Source organism: Misgurnus anguillicaudatus, unplaced genomic scaffold (assembly GCF_027580225.2).
Source record: "Misgurnus anguillicaudatus unplaced genomic scaffold, ASM2758022v2 HiC_scaffold_28, whole genome shotgun sequence".
In the NCBI taxonomy this organism is placed as follows: domain Eukaryota; kingdom Metazoa; phylum Chordata; class Actinopteri; order Cypriniformes; family Cobitidae; genus Misgurnus; species Misgurnus anguillicaudatus.
The window spans coordinates 8,630,996-8,653,081 of NW_027395278.1; the positions used below are offsets into that span (position 1 = coordinate 8,630,996).

The 22,086-nt window shown below is 37.2% G+C and overlaps 1 protein-coding gene and 1 long non-coding RNA gene across 4 annotated transcripts in view; one reads left to right on the forward strand and one right to left on the reverse strand.

The window, feature by feature from the left end:
* The window catches only part of LOC129416908 (CAP-Gly domain-containing linker protein 4), a 127,663-nt gene that overhangs the window by 53,402 nt on the left and 52,175 nt on the right, over positions 1 to 22,086 (reverse strand). Inside the window, exons 7-11 of one of the 3 annotated variants that reach the window (XM_073864883.1) lie at positions 12,853 to 13,098; positions 11,711 to 11,846; positions 10,846 to 10,977; positions 1,172 to 1,308; positions 715 to 846 (exon numbers count right to left, since the gene is read on the reverse strand). In XM_073864883.1, coding sequence (XP_073720984.1) covers positions 784 to 846; positions 1,172 to 1,308; positions 10,846 to 10,977; positions 11,711 to 11,846; positions 12,853 to 13,098 — 714 coding nt within the window. In that variant the 3' untranslated portion in view covers positions 715 to 783. Of the gene's footprint in view, positions 1 to 714; positions 847 to 1,171; positions 1,309 to 10,845; positions 10,978 to 11,710; positions 11,847 to 12,852; positions 13,099 to 22,086 lie in introns of those variants that run through there. The other 2 variants (XM_073864884.1, XM_073864882.1) reach the window with 2 other exon arrangements.
* Positions 126 to 787, forward strand: LOC141362595 (uncharacterized). The gene is made up of 3 exons (XR_012368323.1): positions 126 to 360; positions 444 to 544; positions 652 to 787. It is a non-coding gene; the product is annotated as an uncharacterized lncRNA (long non-coding RNA).

Genomic DNA, 22,086 nt, shown 5'->3' on the forward strand with positions numbered 1-22,086 from the left:
AAACACGGAAGTGTTTGGTGACTTCCCTGTTTGGTACCATAGGAATGAATTGGTCTAGGCTAAATACTAACACATTCATGACGCGCTGTACAGTGCACACATTGAAAAAAGATAGATATGTATTAAATAAGTTGAGGTAATAACATAGTTTAATATGGCAAAAGGGTAGACTATTCCTTTAAATGTATAACTGATGATGACAAAGTTTTTTTCTCTGCATAATCATAGGAACCCAGGCAGTAGCATTGTTTCACAATGTTTCCATCACCATCATCAGTGGATGCCTTTGCCGTCCGTAGCCTGAGATTTCAGATTTGCAGCTAAAAAATGGATTTTCCCATTTATTGGAATGCTGTGCAGGTATTTAAGTATTTTAGTAACTGTGTTAAATAAAGTAGTATTTACTTTTACAATAAATGTATTGCTTGTTTATATTTTTACAGGTTGTACCTTGCAGCCATCCATTACAATGTTACCAAGCCGTAACAAAAGCAGGAGAGGGAAATTACAAGGCTATGTTCCCAAAACACACAAGTGACATACTGTAAGCAGTAATGTTTTTATTTCAAATATATTCATAAATAAAACTTAATGTATGAAGCAGGGAAATAAATGATCAAAAAAGATTTATTGACTGCAATATTTCTACAGTTATGTGGATGATGTGATCAGGCTTGTGTTTGATGAGGTATTTGAAGATAAGCTGAAGGAAACCCCGATTCCAATGGACCTGGCATCACAGTTTGAGAGACCTTCAAAGGAGGACGTGATTGCATGCCATCTTCAGTGTAGGGGTCGTCTGAAGCCAACATACTGACCAGTCAGATCAGGAAGCTCCAAGCGTATCTGGAGAACACCACATGATAGGATGATAACCCTATAGTGTCGTCTTAAATAGCACCAGCTGACAAAGCTTTGATATGCCATTTATCTGTATAGAATAGATAGCTGTAAGAAGTGAATTGAACAATTTTTGAAAGAGCACAATATGGTTACTAAAGTATGTTTATTTGTATATTGTTTAACATTTAAATATATATTTGTAATAAATAAAAAAAACTTTTGACTGAGTACTATATTTTCTTTAAAGTTACATCTTTTGTTCTTTTGGGTACTTTGTTACTATAATGATACTTTAGTGTTATTAGTTTAAAAATGTAATAAAACTCACTCTAGTCCTGCGCCTCAAAGGCTTATAGTCTGTACAATAAATGTTCGGTGTGTAGGGATTTAGACAATTAGTGCAAAACCTGGATGAGGAATCACACAGGTAAGAGGCCCTGGAACCTGTTGCATTCTCCTTAAAACCTAATAAGTAAAAACATAGCACGTATAAGTAAGCAGTCTTTCATAATAAATTTTACCATAGTGAAATAATGTAGAACTAACATTCATTTCAATTAATACTTTCGATGTGCTACATTTGGTGTTTCCATATAGTTTGCACAGTAATATAGTATGTAAGCAGTCTTTTATAATAAAGTTTACTATAGTAAAATAATGTAGAAATTACCAAGTGAAATAGTTTTATAATCATTTCAACGAATACTTTCTATGTGCTACATTTGGTGTTTCCATATAGTTTGCACAGTAATATAGTATGTAAGCAGTCTTTTATAATAAAGTTTACTATGGTAAAATAATGTAGAAATTACCAAATGAAATAGTTTTATAATCATTTCAATGAATACTTTCTATGTGCTGCATTTGGTGTTTCCATATAGTTTGCACAGTAATGTAGTACATTATAATTACCTTTTGGATGTCTTTGTAACACATTTTCTTCTTCGTTTAGCATTCTGGCAGAGCTAAAGCCACCTAAAAAAGTTAAATCCAATCGCGTTCATTGACGGAGATCGTTTATATCGTAACGGCCGTCTGAACTCTCTGGATCGAGCTCGAAGTGGTAAGGCAGTACAGACACCATCGTTTATAGAGAAATATAACTGCTTGTTTATGTTGCATGTGACTCTCAGTCTTGTATGAGCGGAAAACCCACGCGTAGTCAGGGGCGTAACCTTTCAAACACACGCCTAACCCAGTTGACCAATAACAGTTGAGTAGGTCATCTGACCAATCCGAATACACTAGACATTTTGGGAGGCAGAGACAGGAACTAAATCCGAGCGTTTCCCAGACAGGGAGAAATCTGTGAGGTATGTAAGCAATTTAAAACACTCACAATGCATTAGTTCAAGTTTTAATAACATGTATGTACTATGGGATATTACAATAACGTGCTAACGTGCTAATTTGTTAGCATAATAGGTGCTCTTTAATCATTTGCAGTGATAACTGTTCAAACTATTCATAGGTTATTCGATTTTATGGCTCTGTACCACTTTCAAAACATTGCTGCTCGGGGGTGCACAAAATACAGAAATGATAGAAATAAAGCAGATGTGCATATGGCAAAATGCATATTGCAATATTAATTTTAATTCTTCCAAAAGTTATATATAGTCCAAAGTTTTAAAAACGAGAAAATGAACACTTATGTGTGCTCTGACTTGTAGAAGATCACCGTTAAAACCATCCAGGACATCATAGAAACCACATATTTAAAACACTACACCTTAGCATCTACATAACAGCACCCTAGCAACTACAAAACAACTTTAACATAATTTACATTAACAGTTAAACAACAAGTTCAAGTTAATGTAATAAATGTGGATATTAGAATTGTTTCAACCTATGGCTTTGTAATATAAACTTCTAGAAATAAAAACTTATGTGAACATTTCTGACTATGGTTAAGAGAATAGGTTCTGTGCTCTGCCAGCCTCCCTTTAACCTGTACAAGTAGAACAAGTATTGATTTATGTTTCTTTTCCAGTGCTGTTTGAATTTTTTTCAGCCATAATAAATCATCTGGAATTCACCCCAGTCTACAATCATTGTGCAAGCAGGCTTTTTATAACATATCAAATGACTTACAGTACTATGCAAAAGTCTTAGGGGGCCACCACCGCCAGGCTTGTTGTTTTAGAAGTTTTAATGTCCATCCATGTTTATTTTTCAATCTATTTTGTTAAGATACAAACAGAAAATACAGGAAACATGTAAAAAAAAATCAGGTCTAAATGTCTTTAGGCATAGTCTGTGTTTAGTGTGACCTCTTGAGCGTTTTTGAGCTAGTGATGAGCGAGTCACTCGAAACTCGGATCATTTAACCCGATCCCTAAAATGACTCGAGAACCATGAGTCCTAAGTGACCATAACCCGAGTCAGTTGAGTCCTCTCAGATTTGCTTTAAAACTGAGAAATTGGATCAAACACAAAGCTCTTCAAATGTTTACAACAGAATTACAACACATAACTCTACATAAGCTGCCATATGTTCTATAACTTGCAACAACGAGTTAATTTACATCACCAAATGTCGACTGGGGGTCCCGAGTGAGCCAAAAGCTCACTCGTAATTTTCTGCAGCTCCGAGTCCGAGTACAAAGGGATGCGTGCGTGCGACAATGAGTTGGTCGGCGGCTCGGGGATTCACACAGAGAGTGACTCAACTCATAGAGCTTGAATCCGACGAGCCTTGCTCGTGTTATTAACCCACTGACTCATGTAGGCTAATCTGTTGCAATATTTGACTGGCACAATGTTTTGGGTAGAAGCTGCAAATGTTTAAAATTTTTAAATACGAGGACTGTTTCAGCAGTGCTGCTGTAAAGATCCGCCACCGACGGACGTACACGGCTCCTCTTGTTAACAGAGTCACTCAGAGTGACGTGAGTGGTTCACTCACAGGACCCGTGCAGGAGCGGGCGAGCGGCTCTGTCTGGGACTCACTCACAAGATCATGTTCTTGCGCGGATGAGTGACTGTGTGGCTGCATTAACTGAAGCCTATCGTGGATCTTGTAAGTCAATCTGAAACAGGACATATTCCTCTCACGTCCCAATTCAACAAAGCCTCACATCTTTTAAACGTGGTGTTGATATATTTGTCGTTATGAAATGAAACTAAACACACACACCGAACTTTTACAATTATGTTATTGATAATGTTACCACGGACATGCATGTTTTTTTACAAGTTCCTCAGGTCACATGAGCCCTTTTTTGCGAGCAGAGGAGTCGTAGACTCGTAGCTGCATGCTTGATCTGAGTTGCTTGGTTGCATTAGTATTAGCGATTGGAACTGGGAGATTTTGACCAAGTGACTCAAGTGACTCGCGCAACCCGGATCATATTAGTGAGTGACTCAGATTAACCCGTATCCTTAAAAAGATCCGGGTTGACCATCACTATTTTGAGCAGAATTAATAAAAAAAAACACATTTCTTTAAATTAATTTCTAATTTTAGTAGTTTGTTGGTAGATGTTTATTGGGCAAAACCTCCATTGCAAACCTCCATTTACTAGAATAAATCATTTTAACTTTGAAATTGATGCGTTGTCATGTTAAAACCAGCTGTTTGTTTAAACTCTGTCTACGTTAATTAACACTGCAGCACAACCCCGAAGTTCTCAAACTAAAACATCTGCAGCGTTTACGAACGACTCCGTTTATGAGGGTCAAAAACGGTTGAGTAATCTAAACGAAAGGTGCAAAAGTAATGCATAAAGGTAAACACATAAATGTAAACATAACATACTCCCTGTACTACACTAATCTTTGACCGTTTTCAGCACCATTTTTTTGTGCATTCCAAGACCTATCCCCTCTGCTTTAATATGCCTTTTGCATTCCGGCACCTAGTGTTTTACAAATTAAGCACTGGCTAATTGACATCTTTATTTCAAACGAACAGACTGACCGCAACCCAAATATTATAAAAAATATTTTTGGATGACTGGTAACCGCGAATAACCATGGGTGAACACAGGCACCCGCTCATTTTGGATCAATCCACGCATCTCTGTTATGACCATGGTAAATTTAGTAAGGGATGTAGTGGATTGAGTTGTTATTGCACTCTGGTAAAGGTACTCTTTGGTCAACGTAAAAATGAACCCAGGGTTAGTGTTTGGTTGGCCAGCGAAAGTTTTACTATTGCACAGTAAAAAGCACAAAAGATGAACTGACCTTCGTTGTCTGGACACTTATTTGTGTTTTTTATCATTACAGTAGAAACACAGCAAGGGATGAGCGAGTGTGGTCAACTTATCAATGTTTGTTAACACAGCCGCCATTGCGGCGTCACATGTTGATAGTGAAAGCAGCACAAAGGAATGCGTGGACATGCGTGTGATCCTGTGTTTAATAAACTTGCTGTGCGCAGATATATATGCATCGAGTAAATAACGATTGAGATGTGCTGTTTGGAATCACGTCTTTTAAAAGATTACTAAAAAGCTTGTCAAATTTCCTGACCTGTGTGTTTGTGTATGTGTGTGCCCTTCGTGTGTACTGTTTGACGGAAGCACAAAGAAAACACTCGCGTCTGGGGAACTTTTAGTGACACACATATGCAAGTAAATAAGGATTTAGATGGCATGTTTGGTGCACTCGGATGAAACAACTCAGCATATCAAGGAATGTAGAGAATGGAATGGGTTTGTTCATTGACTACAGAGGCAAAAGCTATGCATAATGATGTCTCTGCTCATTCAGTTCCATGGAGCGGGGCGTAGTGATCTCAGCTCATTTCAGATAATCAGTAAACAGGAGAAAGACGGAACCTCTTCTTCTTCTCATACAGTTTACACCGAATGAGAATATTTGTTTTCGATTTATTTTACTTACATCATTTAAAATAGGACATTATAAGCATTATGTAGACATTAATCTTTTGTTTGTATGACAAGTATTCGTTAAGTTGCAGTTCATTTTTCTTTTGCGTTTCTAGAAGGACTTCACTGAGGGAGAGAGAACAGAACGCGCATCATGTTTATTTTATTAATTTTACAAAAAGCACAACATTCTGATTTTATTGGGAGTGGACAGAAAAAACCCAGACACTTTAACGTTTTAAATGATGTATAAATTATATCTGTATGTCTAAAATCAGCAGAGTAATTTAAATCTCTTTGAGGAGTGATTGAAAAATAAAGAGGGATGCCGCACGCGACCCCAGAGAGTTAAACAATTCTTGAATCATGCTTTGTTGTTGGCAGTTCCCAAGATCTCAATCTGAGTCAGTTCCCAAGGTGGCCATCGCATCCAAGACAGTTCCTAAGATGGCCGCCACACCAGAGTCAGTTCCCAAGATGGCCGGCGCACCCGAGCCTGTTCACAAGATGGCCAACGCACCCATGCCTGTTCACAAGATGGTCGCTGCACCCGAGCCTGTTCACAAGATGGCCGCCTCTACATTGTTTCTGGTGAACTTCAGGACCAGATGGCTGGTTTCCAGTCTGGTGGATACGCCACTGGTGTTAGTGTAAGCATTAAGTGTTCCTAGTCCAGTGGTCTCCATGTGTCTGAGGTATGTCCTTTGTCTTCTATGCTTCCTGTGTTTGCATGGCTGTGTGGTGTGTTTGGTCTGCTTTCTGCTCTTCTGTTCCAAAAGAAGTCTCTCAAGCCCATGATGAGTCACTTGAATCACCTGAAATGGTTGCAGCCATGCCAGAGCCCACAGCCGAGACAGCTGAAAAGACTGAAGCCGAGGTTTATAAGCTTCCTGTCTTAACCAAGTTGGCTACGTCCAATTCCCTGAATTTCCTGTCCTGACCATAAGGCGTGTATCCATGTTTCCAGAGTTTCCTATCAAAGTCGAGATGGTCACATTTGAGTTTCCTGTGTCCTGTAGGTCAGCCAACATAGCCACTCTCAAGCTCCATAGACTCTCTGCCCTTGCCAAAATGGTTGTGTACAACTCCCAAAGTTCCCTAGTCTCTGTCCTATCAAAGATGGCCATTCCTGATTTCTCTAGTCTCTCTGTGCTGTCCAAGATGGCTGCTCCTAAATTCCCTAGACTCTCTGTCCTGTCCAAGATTGCTGAAATTGCAATTGGTGAAATTGTCCAAAACAAATTTATCATAAATCCCCAAAAGCCAAGAAAATGGAATATCCAAGCCTTTTAATGATTTGTTCGCCTAACAATCTTAATGTTTCTGACCGAATTACGACATAAAAACTGTAAACAATTAGTTTGCTACCAAACATTCGTTCGACTCTCACTTCTTATTCAAGACTTATAATTCTATATTTGGGTGTCATGTTTGTGGAGTAAAGTCTAACGATTTAAATCACCCTCTTGTGGAATTCCAGCAGTTTCATAAAAGATTAAACACCCTGCCTGTTCATTGCCTGTTGGTGAGTCATTGTTTTATGTTCGATGTATCTTGCCTATGTTCTGTACTCTTTGGATTTATTATTAAAACTCAAAAACTGCATTTGGATCCACTAACCTCGTCTTGCCTTGCATCACTTGTGACACAAAGCCACCATACTTCACTGTTGGGATTGATGCTACCTGTTGGTAAGCTGTGTCCTTTTTGAGTCAAAGTATTTTCCCCAAACAATTAAACTTTTGTTTCATCAGTCCATAAAATATTTCCCCAGTAGCACTGGCGTTTTCCAAGGTGCTCTTTTGCAAACTTCAGGCTCACAGCAATGTTTTTTGGGAGAGCAGCAGCTTCCTCCATGGTGTTCTGCCATAGAAAAGATGCCTGTTCAAAGACTTATGTATGGTAGACTCTTGAACAGAGATGTTACCAAATTCGAATGGTGCCTTCAAAATCTTTGGCTGTCATTTGGGGTTGTTTCTTTACCTCATTGATGAGTCTTCATTGTGCTCTTGGTGTCATTTGGACTGGGCGCTCACTTCTTGGTAGAGTAGCAACAGTCCCAAAGCGTCTCCATTTGTAGATTGTTTGCCTAATGTAGACTGGTGAATTTCTAAAGTCTTTGAAATAACTTTGTAACCCTTTCCAACTTCATGTAAAGCAACAATTCTTGATCGTAGCTCCTCTGAAAGCTCTTTTAGGTGTTCTTCTTGTGAAGAGCAAACACCAAAGGTTTGAGGGGTTTTATCAGTCAAACCTTCAAACGTATTATCTTAACAAGACTCCAGATAACATTTTGACAAATGTATTTTGAATACTATGAAATTCCAAAAGGTACACATATTTTTAGTGTCACGGTATGTGTGATCAAAGATTTATGTGCCAGCTAAAGAGATGCTTGGGATTCTGCATTATACTGAAATCAACAAAAGAATTTTCAGAAAATAAATGGACCAGTCTGCATCTCTAAGAAGAATTTAAAATTTTTGCAAATTGTACTGTATATGTTTGAACTTTGGCATGGAAATGTTGGTGGTCTGTTGTCAAATTGCTAGTCCAAAAATGAATCACTTGAAGCTAAAAAGCTTGAACTTGTAGGTCTTGCCTATTTACTGGTTATTTCAAAGGAAAGTGTTATACCAGCACATAATAAATTTAAGGTACACTACTAAGGGTTACAGCAGTAACAAACAGACCCCTTCTACTGTCTCATTCTTTTTCATGACAAATTACTGCCAGTCTGCACAGAGCGATGTAAAAACTGCTCATTAAGCTTGGCTTCATTGGACAATCAATCAACAGGGAACACTAAAATCCACCACGGTCCACTCCACTATTCAAATCACCTTGGGAATGGAAAGGAAAAAGAAACAACTCAAGTCACATTGATTAAAGGGCAACAGAGATCCGTCATTTATTTTGCAGTGGCCGAGAAGACAGTAACATTCTTAAAGAGTTATTAAAGAGGCAATTTGTTGCCTGGAAATGGTTAGTGTGTACATCCAGCCTGCCTACAATCATATTTAAAAGTCACTACAATGAGGCACAAGTGCCCTACGGAGCTTGGTTTCTGTAAAGCCCTTATTTGGATGTGCGGTTTTGCTAGGGCTGTGCCGATGCATCACGTTTCCCCATAAAAAATATTTGTTTGAAATCGAATCCGAATCGCAATGCCCCGATTATGTGCTTTATGCACAGCTTGTGTGTGTACTACGGGTCTTTGATTAGGAGGTCCTTATCAATCTAAAATCACTATGAGTTTGAGTCATTTGTAACATGCATTTAAAAAAGCAACACTCCTCAAACAACCATTAACCATTTGGATGAACACGCATCTTTGTATTAGATTAAGCATTAAGGACGGTACACCTCTCAGAATATGTACAAATAAAGATAATTTCAAATTTTAAGTAACTATTTAGAGCATTGACATCGCTAGAAGAGGGCTTAATGCACTTATTTTTATGAAAACCTCAATTCGACCAATATCAACATTTATACTTTCTTTTGGCTCCAGTAAATTAGATGGTGTGCATTTCGATTCATTTTGCAAGGACGCTTACAAGTTACAAGTAAAAAGGATTAGAAAAATATGGTAGAACAAAAGGAAATAACAACAAAGAAGCACTGCTGAATTACAAAGCCCTGAGGCTTCTTCATAAAACTGCTAACCTGCACAAAGCTATTGAGATCCATATGTCTGCATTTAGCTGTCTGAGTGGACAATACCTGAGCCCTAGAGAAAAACACAGTGGAATTGTTTTCTCTGAGAGTTTAGAAAAAGACATGAACAATCTTGCACATTCAGTGTAACGATCACCAACCATTAGCCAGAACAGCAGCCCACACAAAGGGCAGAGGAAGTCTCTTTTGTAACAGAGGTCAGGCGAAGAACAGCTGTTCATCAACATTAGTGCACTTGTGGAAGCACATGTGTGGGCACACTGTCACTCCCTGTAGACTTAAAGGGACATTTCACTGGTAGAAACATTAATCTTTATTTAGGGCGCATTTGTATGGAAAACTACAACTCCCAAAATGCACAGCTCTGCAAGCCACTCCCACTAATCCAGAACACTGCTCAGCTGTATGCTATTGTGTACATACATGCCACATTAGTATTCATCCGGACCACGTGATGTCACTGTGTGTCGTCAACGCCATTTTTGTGTCCAGTCACCGCTGCGTGCTCTGCTTTAGTCTATGGTCACAGCAGCCACAACTACCATATAAAGATCAATAAAACACTCCCAAGACGATAACAACAAGCTTACAATTTGCCCGGGATATCTGGTGATGTTGGCTGTAACAACAGTTGTCAGAGGAAGCCCGAACTACAATTTTATTCTATTCCAAAGGAGAATCGGCGGAAGAAAGTATTGCTTTTAATCAGAAGTGACCAAGGATAACTTAAAAGCTTGCCTAATATTAAATGAATAGTAAAAAGTTCTCAAGTAATTAAATAATCAAGTAAACAGTAAGTGATAATATAAGAACAAAGAAACAAATTTAATTTATTATTAAATAAATATAACATTAAGTAGCAGATTGTTTTTTTTATTATACAGCTGTCACTTTAAAAGCTTACAGTAATGGATTCATACATCCTAAACCACTTTTTTCTAAACTTTGCACTTTACACATAATCTTTTTATACACATTTATATACATTATAAATGGACATTTTGACTTAATTACAGTATGAACGTATGTGACCGTTACATGAAAGAGCACAGACCTGCATGTGCATGTTTGTTCCCACTGAGATGTTATAGACAACAGACTTTCTTTGTGTCCCAGCAACTTATTTTAAGGACTACACAAAACAATAAATTGTAATACATTATGATATTGCTTCACCGGGCCCTTGCATATGACCGTTGACCGGTTACCTTCTGCTTGGGTGGGCACTGTAATAGCACAGAAGTGACAATAGCTCTCCATTCCAATTTGATGACATTGCTTTTTACTGTCTTTACACCCTTTATGGGGAATGAATAAAGCTTTAACGCCAACCACTATCACCCTTATCACTGTTCACACTTGTAAGTTTATTTATCAATCTAGTCCTCTGGGATGCTTTTGGGCAGGAGGGATCTATGTGGTATTGAGTTGGTGAACTGTAAGGAGAATCAATAAGGAATTAGATGAATTAGAGGCGTACCTGAGTTGACCTTTGATGTGACTCGTGCAAAGTCAATGCGTCTTGGGTGGGGGACAGAAGTGCCAAGCTTGCGGGTACTGTCCTTCCGGCGCTCAGAGAGCTTGCTAATTTTAGAAAGCGGTGCAAAGATTCCTGAAAATGGGCAGACAGTAGTATTTTTGATTAAAACAGATGAGCATGATTTTTATTGACATTTAAGAATTTGCAAATGCTTTTATCCAATGCCACATTGTATATATTTATCAGTATGTTTGTTCCCTGGGATCTAACCCATGACATATGCATTGGTCTACCAATACCTATAGATCTACAAAAACATCACAATAGAAATAATTCTTTACAAACAAAATGGTGTTTAAAATAAAATTTATAAAAAAATATAGCTAGACTATACTTTAATCATCTGCCAAATAAATTAAAATAAATATAATAAACTTAATATAAACAAACCAATAGAGCAGTCTACTGCCAATTGCATCACAGTTTGATAAACTACAAAAATATTATGTTTACAATAATAATATAACAGCCAATCAGAACAAATAATTTTAGACCTATGAGACACTGTGAAGATTCAACACAAAACAGAAACCATGTCACAAATAAAATATTAGCTGGGGAGTAAACTTCACAGTTAGTAGTTAGTAAACTAGATAGTAAATTTGTGGAATAAAATCATGTACATGAAATGTTCTGCATCTATGCATAAAAGCAATTGAGTTGAGTTAGAATGAGTTAATCCACACAACAAATCATACAACTACTTTTGTCCTTTAGGTGGACTGTAAACACAGGACGTTATGTGGTTAACCATCATGCTAATTCATGTAAACTAATGAGAGAGATACTATGTCCATCCACATACCATGTTTATAGGGGCAAGTAAAATACTGAACACCTGCTACAGATCCATCATTTTTGCCAACTGGCTGATGAAGCTCCACTCCAGCCCAAAGACCACCAGCGAATTCAGTACTGCCACAGAATCGCAGAATGCCAACCTAACCAATGAACCAGAGAACCACAGAAAACTAAGGTTACTTAAATTCAATGAATTCAATGGGACCACAAAAGCATTACGCAGAAAACACTTTAGCAAATGGGGGCTCTGTAGGGACAGTGTGAAATTTTTTTACTGGCTGCGTGGGCTTAAGAGCCGATAATACACATTCAATAGACCTGGTTTTACACTCTCTTAATCTTGCTCTGTTCTCGAAAGAGCAATGAAAAGTGATTTTTTTTCATAAAAAACTACAAACAAATCCGCTTACGATGTACACATTAACTGTAGGCCCAGTCAGGTCCATTGCGTTCAGTCAGCAAAGAGCCAACCTTGATTTTTATGTAGTCCTACCGACATTTATAAACAGGCAAATGAGCTTGAATAAAAATAATGTTAAACGTAAAATGAATATCAAAGAGAGACAGTTGTGCCAAGTATCCCTAAAGATAATGGGTTTTTGATTAGCCAATCTCCAGACACTAGGCACTCTGCTCGATTTAGTCCCAATGTGGTGGAGGATTTCATTAATGGTTAATTTTGTGTGTGGGTATGTCAGAGTGTGAGAGCCAGGCACAACTTAAATTATTTATTTTTGCAAGGACAATGCAGATGAGCAAGCCCTCTAAACTCTTGAGTTTTCCAACCCTCTATTTTTCATACCCACTCTAAATGGATTTGAAAGCCCTACCGCCCTTAGCCAATTACTGATGATATCACAATGTGCCTACCTTATAGCTGTAGTGAATAACAGACACTTACCAGAGTAGGACACATTTTATTGCATTCCAGCTTCAGGGACATTTAATTTCTCTTCACTAAAAGCTATGTATTAAGCACACACCTGTTATGTTTAAAAACTAATTTCTATAAGGTTATAGACCAAAGTCTGTTTTATACTGTATGAAAAGAGCTATAATCACAGTTTTTATTATTATAATTTTTTTAAAGAAACTGCACTATTCAGTGCATTATTGTAGTGGTACATGGACATATAAATGATGTACCTTTTGACCAGCAATGACTATTTTGTCTCCAAGGTGAAGGCCCATGCTTGAGAGCTGGTCACGGGCCTTTTCCGAGAGGAGGCCAGGAGGTCGAACACACAGCAGAGGAAGGGGAGCTGATGGCCAGGGGAGGACTTCCTGCAGCAATGCACGCAGCTCTTTGGCCTGCTGTGCAGCGTCAGCTATTTCTAGAGGCATGTCTAGAGGCTCAGGAACAACATCAGCTGGACACTGACCCTTCTCATTCTAAACAAAAGAAGATAAATAGCAAACTTCTGAAAAAAGTTAGGAGTTTCAGTCTAATTGTACAGTCCATTTACTGTTTGGATAAATTGTACTATACAATGCAAAAAAGCAATTAAAATATTAGGTTTAATTAAGGTTGATTAACTCTTTCACCGCCAGCATTTTTCATGATTTTCACAAAAGTTTAATGCCTTCCAGAAAATGCTCCTTTTTAAATATATAAACATTCAATATATGAAATAAAAGAACAGACCCTCTGCTTTCAAAAAAAAAAATCTGTTTCATCCTACCTTCAGGTGTTCTGTTTTTATCACCTCTCAAATATGGGTAGGTTTCATCAAAAACACCAAATTTTGAGCAAAAAGCTGAGATAATTCCATTTTTGTGAAGGTTTTTATAAGTTGCGGAAGAGCGCAACCTGGTGAATAATAGCGGTATTAGAGATTGACGAGATAACTCGTCAATGGCGGGGAAAGAGTTAAGTATGTCAGTTTGGGTTAAAAAATTAAACCTTATTTGTAAACATAAATGTACACAAAGTAATGCATAATAACAATGAAAACAATACCCTAACTAACAATATTAAAAAGATTACAAAGAAAAAAGTATTGAACTAAATATTTATTACATGCATATTAACAATTTTTATTGATTCTCAAACACTTCATAATATACAAAACATATGTACAGAATCAACATTAGCATAACTGTAACTAGTTATTCTGAAAACAGACGACACAATCTCACCGTCTGCCTCAAGTTTAATATTACCAAAGTCCTTCTCTTCCCATACTGTAGGAAAAATGTAGGTTTCCTTCCAAACAGTTTGCAGTACCGTGTAAATTCAGTATTAAGCTGAATTTGGTTTTGGGCATATGTTTGTTGGTTTTGGAAAAATACCTTTAAAGTATCATTTAATGTGATACTTTGTGAGTGTCGATCTGAGGCGCGACCAGGTTTTTACTGCTTATTTGAACAACGCGTCAATCGTTTTTGTCACCATCTGCTCATTATATCTACATCGGCACGCAGTCACGCGTCAACTCTAACACAACTTAACACATCTCTCTCAGAACCTCAAGAATGCACACCCGTACAGGATCATTAGACATTGTACAGATAAAAGAGAACATCAGGTGCCCACATCGGAAAAACTGAAGAAAAAAGCTAGAAACGTGTATAGGATTAAAGTATGTATAGCCATGTCACTCATTTCATTACAGTATGCTAACACCGACTAAATATAACTTATTGTATAGTTTGTTATTGTATATTGTAAAGTTTGGGCACCCCAGACAATTTCCATGATTTTCATTTATAAATATTTTGGTGTTTGTATCAGCAATTTCATTAGGATCTATCAAATAACTAAACGACATAGTAATATTTCAGGAGTGAAAGGAGGTTTACTGCTTTAACAGAAAATGTGCAATATGCATCAAAACGAAATTAGACATGTGCATAAATTTTGGCACACTTTTCATTTTTTTATTTGAATACCAGTAACTACTTAGCACTGACTCATTGGAGCACACATAGACAGGTGCATCCAATTGCAATTGCAACTTTGACTCTCCTCTGAAGAGTGGCAACATGAAGGCCTCAAAACAACTCTCAAATGACCAGAAAACAAAGATTGTTCAACATTATAGTTTAGGGGAAGGCTAAAAGTTATCGCAGTGATATAAGCTGCCAGTGTCCACTGTAAGGAACATAGTGAGGAAATGAAAACCACAGGCACAGTTCTTGTTAAGGTCAGAAGTGGCAGGACACGTAAAATATTGGAAAGGGGAAGGATGTCAGAATGGTCAAAAACAGCCCACAGACCACCTCCAAAGACCTACAACATCAACTTGCTGCAGATGGTGTCACTGTGCATTGTTCAACAATTCAGCACAATAAAAAACCTTTTCTGCACACACGCCACAAACGGAGTCGCTTGAGGTATGCAAACGCACATTTGGACTGGCCAGCTTAATGTTGGAATAAGGTGGTGTGGACTCATGAAACTAAATTAGATTTTGTTTTTGGTCAAAACAAGGGGCGTTATGCATGGCAGCAAAAGAACAGCGTTCCAAGAAAAACACTTGCTACCCATTCTATCATGCTGTGGGGCTGTGTGGCCAGTGTTGGGAATCTGGTCCAAGTTGAGGGTCGCATGGATTCCACTCAATATCAGCAAATTCTTGAGAATAATGTTGAGGAATCAGCACAAAGTTGAAGTTACACCGGGGCTGGATATTTCAAAAAGACAATGATCCACAACACTGCTAAAAATCTACTCGGGTATTTATGCAAAAGAACAAGCACATTATGATACCTGGATATCATTGAACATCTGTGGGAAGATTTGAAGCGGGCTGTCCATGCTCGGCAACCATCAAACCTAACTGAAAGGAGGAATGATCCAAAATATATTCATCCAGAATCCTGACACTCTTACAGGCTATAGGAAGCGTCTAGAGGCTGTTATTTCTGCTAAAGGAGACTCTACTAAATAATAATGTGATTTTTCTGTTGCTCACCAAACCAATTGTGTGTTTCAATTAATAAGTGCTAAGTAGTTAATGGTATTCAAATAAAAAAAGACAAGTGTGCCCAAATGTATGCACTGGTTTAATTAATGGATGCATATTGAACATTTTCTGTTAATCCAATAATTTCACTACTGAAATGTGTTTTCAGTTATTTGATAGATCAAAATGAAATTGCTGATCCAAACACCCAAATATTCATAAATGCAATATTGTCAGGGGTGCCCAAACTTTTGCGTATAATGTATTTTGATTATACAAATTATATCAATTACAACCTAACTATGGTGATTGTTTTACTGCCTGCTGACCAGTATAGCAAATTTATATGGCTAATTTATAAGACATGTTGCTGATACAGTATGTTGTACCTTTTCTTGTTAATTGAGACTTTTGGGGTATTTTATGAATAGAATTAGTCAAGGAGGTTGACTACTATAACCTCCTTCAAAGTTTGATCAACTGTGCATAATGACTTGTGCAACAAATGCATATGAAATCCTATCAGAGGTCCAGCATGTCATTGAAACATACCAGTGGCTTTGCAGTCATCAGTATTAAACATGTATTCTTCTAAAACCTTGATGTAAAAAACTCCTTGCTGCACTAATGTAAGTTTAATCAACTTGAATTAATTTTAACTTTATGGGACCTAGGCTGTTATACTTTGTTTAATTGCAGTGTCTTTTCATATGCAGTTTATTGTTCATATTAAGCTGTAACTCATTTCACATTTACTTGTTCAAAAGAAATAAAATAATTTCTGAACATAGCATTGCATTTGTGTTTAAAAAATATTTTTTGACTTGAAACAGTTGCATGTTAAACTTAAATTTAGCTTATCCTAGAAGATAAAGTGGTCCTTGGGCTGAAAAAGTTTTAAACACACCATTAGACCATTTAAGTTTTAAAACACATAAATTTAAGTACTGTGAACTTGAGTCATGTGCAATTATGCACTTATATTTAAGTAGTGTGAACTTAAATATAAGTGCATAACTGCATATGACTCAATTTGTTTAAGTTCACAGTACTCAAATGTATGTGTTTTAAAACTAATTCAACCGGTTTACTTAAATGGTTTGAGTTTACTTGACTTTTAGGTTTTACAGTGTGTAAAAATTCTTTGTTGCACTTAAAATTTTAAGTTGAATCAATTTAAAGTTACTTTCTGGACTAGTGGCTATAAATTATAAAAACAACTAATTCAGCTAATTCAACTTAAGTTTATAATTTATAGCAATTTTTTACTAGTCAATACACTGTAAAAAATAAAAAGTTGACTTAACTTAAATTTTCAAGGCAACTTGCTGCACAGCTTTTTTGAGTTTACTCAACTCTTGGATGATGTAGTTCACCTAACTCAATTTACTGAATAATGTCAACTTACACCAAACCAGCTTAAACTGATTAGGTAATAAGCAAATTTCTATGTTTACTCAACTAGTGGCTAAGTTGGGTAAAGAGTAATTTAGTATATCCAAATTTAACTAATCTACATGTTTTGGACTGTGGGAGTGTACACAGAAAGGTCTCATAAACAAAGTCTTTGTCTGACTTAAACCAGAGACCTTTTTGCTGTGAGGCAACAATAGTCCCTTTCACACATACAGTCTTTACTGGTAATTTACTGGTAAATTGCAGTTAACAGATCATGTGCTAACAGAACCTTTCCGGTAAATCACAGTTCCAAATTTACCAGTAAGACAGGTTGTAAGATTACCAGTAATTTACCGGTAAGCGCTATGTGTGAACGAAAAATATAGGATTACCGGCATTTAGAACGGACGACGTCAGACCGCGCCGACAGCTTCGGGCCAATCATAATGTTTTAATACAGATGACACATTTACCCCTGCACTGTTTTACGGACGTTTCCACACACACGCTGCTTGAAAGTCGAGCACACCTGAACTTTACGTCCACATTTCTTCACCAAAGTTGTTTAAAACAGCTTACCACCTACTTGCGGAATTGCCGACGTCCTTAGCACACCCTCTGTGAAGCCTATGTGCAAACATTACATGTTGTTTAAAACGCATTTTCGGTTTGACGTCGCCTCATGCAATGTTGTTTGGTCACAAGCAACTTCGCGACTGTCAGAGTTTACCACGGACGTGAAAACAACAAAATACGGGCCGTGGATATGAACAACGTGGATTGTTTACAAATATAACACTGAGCTCGCCGCGTGCCACAGGTAACTTCCGCTTTCTGAACGAATTTACCGGTATTTTGATTCTGATGTGTGAATGATGTCTTACTGGTAAAAAAACGGAATGTCACTGCGTGTGTGAACAGCACATTTTTGATAAAATTTCTGGTAAATTAATTCTGGTAAATTCATGGTAATTTACCAGAATTACTGTGTAGACTCTGGAACAGCCTGCCCACTGTGATCAGAACTGCCCCTACACTTCCTATTTTTAAATCTAAGTTAAAAACCTATTTATTTGAGTTGGCGTACGCTACATGATTCGTGACCTCATTGTCTTAGTAAAGTTTTATGTGATTTCTGTGTATGTTTTATGACTTCAATTTCTTGTAAATGTTTTTATCTGTTCTTAACTGTGATACTATGTTTTTATGTCGTCCTTTATTGGTCTTTATGTTTTGTTCTGTACAGCACATTGGTCAACGACAGTTGTGTTTAATTGTGCTTTATAAATAAATTGACATTGACATAATGATGCGCGCTAACTCATTGTGCTGCCCTCTACACTGAACACACACTTCTCAATCATGGTAACAATGAACAAACATAATTCTTTAAAAATTACTCTAAGTACAACATATAACTAACATTAACAACATAACAACATAAATAAATTCAGCAAACATTAAAACAGTCATCTTTTTTAGTAAATATTAACCAAAGAAGTGGACATGTTGCAATGCATGCTGGGAACCATTCCGACCATTGTTTTTTTTATTGCTTGTTCAGATTACTCAGTTTGGCAAGTTGGGTGAACGAATTGGACAAAAACTTATACATCTAAGTCCAGTCAACAAAATAATATTTGTTAGCTGAATGATTATGCTCTTTTCATTCAGTGAACACAAAATAATCAATTGACGCCCTTCAACAAAGAAATCTTTGTTCAAGTTACTTAGTGTTCTTTGTTGAATGAACATTTTAAAGTTGGATTTTTTGCACTTAATGTCATTCCAAAGAGCCCTTAGTTTAAAACTGAGGTGGGGGGGGGGGTTTGGCGGACCACTAGTGGTTTGCGGACCACACTTTGAGAATTACTGGTCTAATGCAACCGGTTTACTTAAATGGTTTGAGTTAAGTTAACTGTTAGGTTTTACAGTGAGTGTATTTTATCACATCCATAACATCTAAAATAGTAAATATAGACTATGATATTTTTCTGATGTCTGGACCATTATCAGGGCTTTAGAAAAATATAAACACATGGTTTAATATATTGGTAATAAATGCATTCTCTCGGAAATCAAATGAAAATGTTTGACTGGAAATGTCACATCTATAATACTTCTATTATTCTCCTATGTAGAATGCAACACATTATTAAATGGCTATGCAAACAGTAAGAAATCTGAAACATTTTGTTTAGAATTTGATACAGAAAACAGATATTCCTTGGTGGCTGCAAATTGTGTTTGCGCAAACATATAACTAACTTCACTGGATGGCACAGATTGAATGGTGATATGCTGACTATAGGTGCTAACACCTTAACAAGCTCTGCCCTTTGTTTAAATATAATTTGAAGTCATTGTTTTTGTTTTATTAATTATTATCAAATGTATCTGTTCACCTAAATATGAAAGAAACAGCAAGGTAATGGAAGCTATTAGCTGGAATGCATGCCTTTGTTTTCATAGGGCATTTTGACCATTTGTTATCTACTCAAGGGAAGATGATCTTGGATGCGTTTAAACAGACCCCTTCCTGCTGTAATGGTTAACTGATCAAATGGGGATGATCAGGAATGCGTTTACAGCTGTCCTTTCTTGCCTGACTGTAACCTCTCTTTCATGTTTATATTGTAATCTAAAGGCATTGTTTCCATCTGAAAGGACTGCCCCCTTCGAATGGCTTTAAATGTAATGCATGTATACCCAAAGTCAGACTTGGTTACTGCAGCGCCCCGAGCTTTATGCTCTGATTCCAAGAACGCTTTCTGCAATATCCAAGTCTCCTGGGGCCTCATTTATAAAGCGTGCGTACGCACAAAACGGGGCTGGAAACATGCTTACGCCAGTTCCCACGCAAAGGTTGTGATTTATAAGAAAACTAACTTGATGGGAGAAAGGGCTTGCAGGGTGGGATATTAGGATGATTCATGTACGCACACTTGCAGGTGATCTGTGATTTATAAAGGAAACAGTGCTTTGTTTTATAAGTCTTGATATTTTTTGGTGTATGCCATTTTTAGCTTTTGTGCGTACGTAGACTTTAAGTAAGGATCCTACGCACAGTTTTATAAATGAGGCCCCTGGTCTTCGCTAAAAAAGTTTCCAACACCTTCAAACCTGTGCTTAGCTAATATCCCTCTCAGCTAACGTAAGAACAACTGTTTATCACCATCACTGATCATACAGTGATCCAAGACTAATATGCATTACTACTCTTGTAATTTACATGCATGTACAGATTAACATACAACTCATACATAACTGTAAATATGCATTGAACATACAAGCATGATATGATACTAATATGCATGCTCTGAACCAGTCTGTTAAGTAATCAGTTAAAGTGTACTGTGAGCATCTTCTGTGTGACAGGCCTCGAGGATTTGCTGCTGATGAAATTATGCCCTTAAAGAGCGACACAGATCCAAAATCGAAAATGACCTGTATTGCTGTGTGTCATGTAGCTGTCCATCAATGTAAACAATGTGCAAAGTTGAACCAAAAAGTGCACAATTAATAAAGTTATTGGTTTCTAAAGTAGGCAGTCGACTCTGAATCACTAAATGGATTGAATCTCCTGGCTGTCTTTATCCACATAAGACAAACACACTGCATAATAACCTTCACCTACAGCCTTTGCCCGGGAGAAACGAAAACTATGACCTGCCCACATAGACACTTCAGCTAGTTAGTGTGTAAACATCATAAGTTATATAGTTTATATCATAAAGTTAAAGTGAAGTCACATATTAACAGAAAAAGCTGGAAATGTTCTCCATGTTAAATTAGTGATACTGAGAAACAGCCATTCCGAGTGAATTTTACTGTGAATCAGCAGATTTGTTAATGGAAATTGATACAGGAGCTGCTGTAAACATTATTTCACAACAAGTGTATAAACAGTCCTTTGCCCATTTGCCACTGGAGGAAGCTAGATTACAGTTAAAGACCTACACCGGTGAATGCATTCCAATATTAGGTCAATTCACAACTACTGTACAATATGAGGATCAAGTGAACAAGTTACCACTAATTGTACTTAAAGGGAATGGTCCAAACCTGTGTGGTGGCTCCAGAAGGTTAAGTTGAATTGGAAAATAATTTGATATGCAAGTAAAACTAAGCAGCCTGTTCTATCAAAGACGTGCTGGACTAGTATAGTGAAGTCTTTAAGAATAAGCTTGGCACTCTTAAGGACATTAAAGCTACTATTTTAGTGAAAACAGATGTTTCACCTCAAGTGAAACCTTTAAGGTTTTTTTAAAAGTCGTCTTTATCCCTTTGCTATAAAAGAACATGTTGAGAGACAAACTTATAGACTGGAAAAAGCCAATGTTATATCTCCGGTAAAATACAGTGAGTGGGCTGCTCCATTTGGTCCTATTATAAAACAGATTCCAAGAGTTGCTTATGCAGAGACTACAAGTCCCGGTTAATCAAGCTGCCAATACTGAAGTGTATCCCTTGCCACTTGAGGAAGTTTTAGCCACTTTGAGTTGTTTTCCCAAATTGACTTTGTACAGGCATATCAACAGGTCTTACTGGATAATTATTATAAGACTACAACGATCAACACCCACAAGGTATTATGTGTGTATAATCGTCTTGCGTTTGGCATCAGTTCAGCCCCTTCCATTTTTCAACGTATAATGGAAAATCTGTCCAATTCTAAGTAGTTAGAAGTTTTTTGTATGCCACAGACTATGTCTTAAGTAGGGATGGGAATTGATAAGAATTTAACGATTCCGATTCCATTATCGATGTTGCTTATCGATCCGATTCCTTATCGATTCTCTTATCGATTCTCATTGGGTGAGGGAATAAGCACAAATTAGTATGTTTGTATTAACTCGCTTTAATATCTGTTCAGATGACACAGAACAGAGTATACACACATTATGTGTAGCAACCTCAGAACCAACTTAAAAGTAGGTGAGCTACTTCTTAAAGTAAAGTCCAGGGACCTATAGCCTAGGGCAGTGTTTCTCAACCAGTAAATATGTGATCGGACTAGGAATTAATAAAACAGAACTAGACTGACATAAAACATGCAACTTTTGGTCATGCA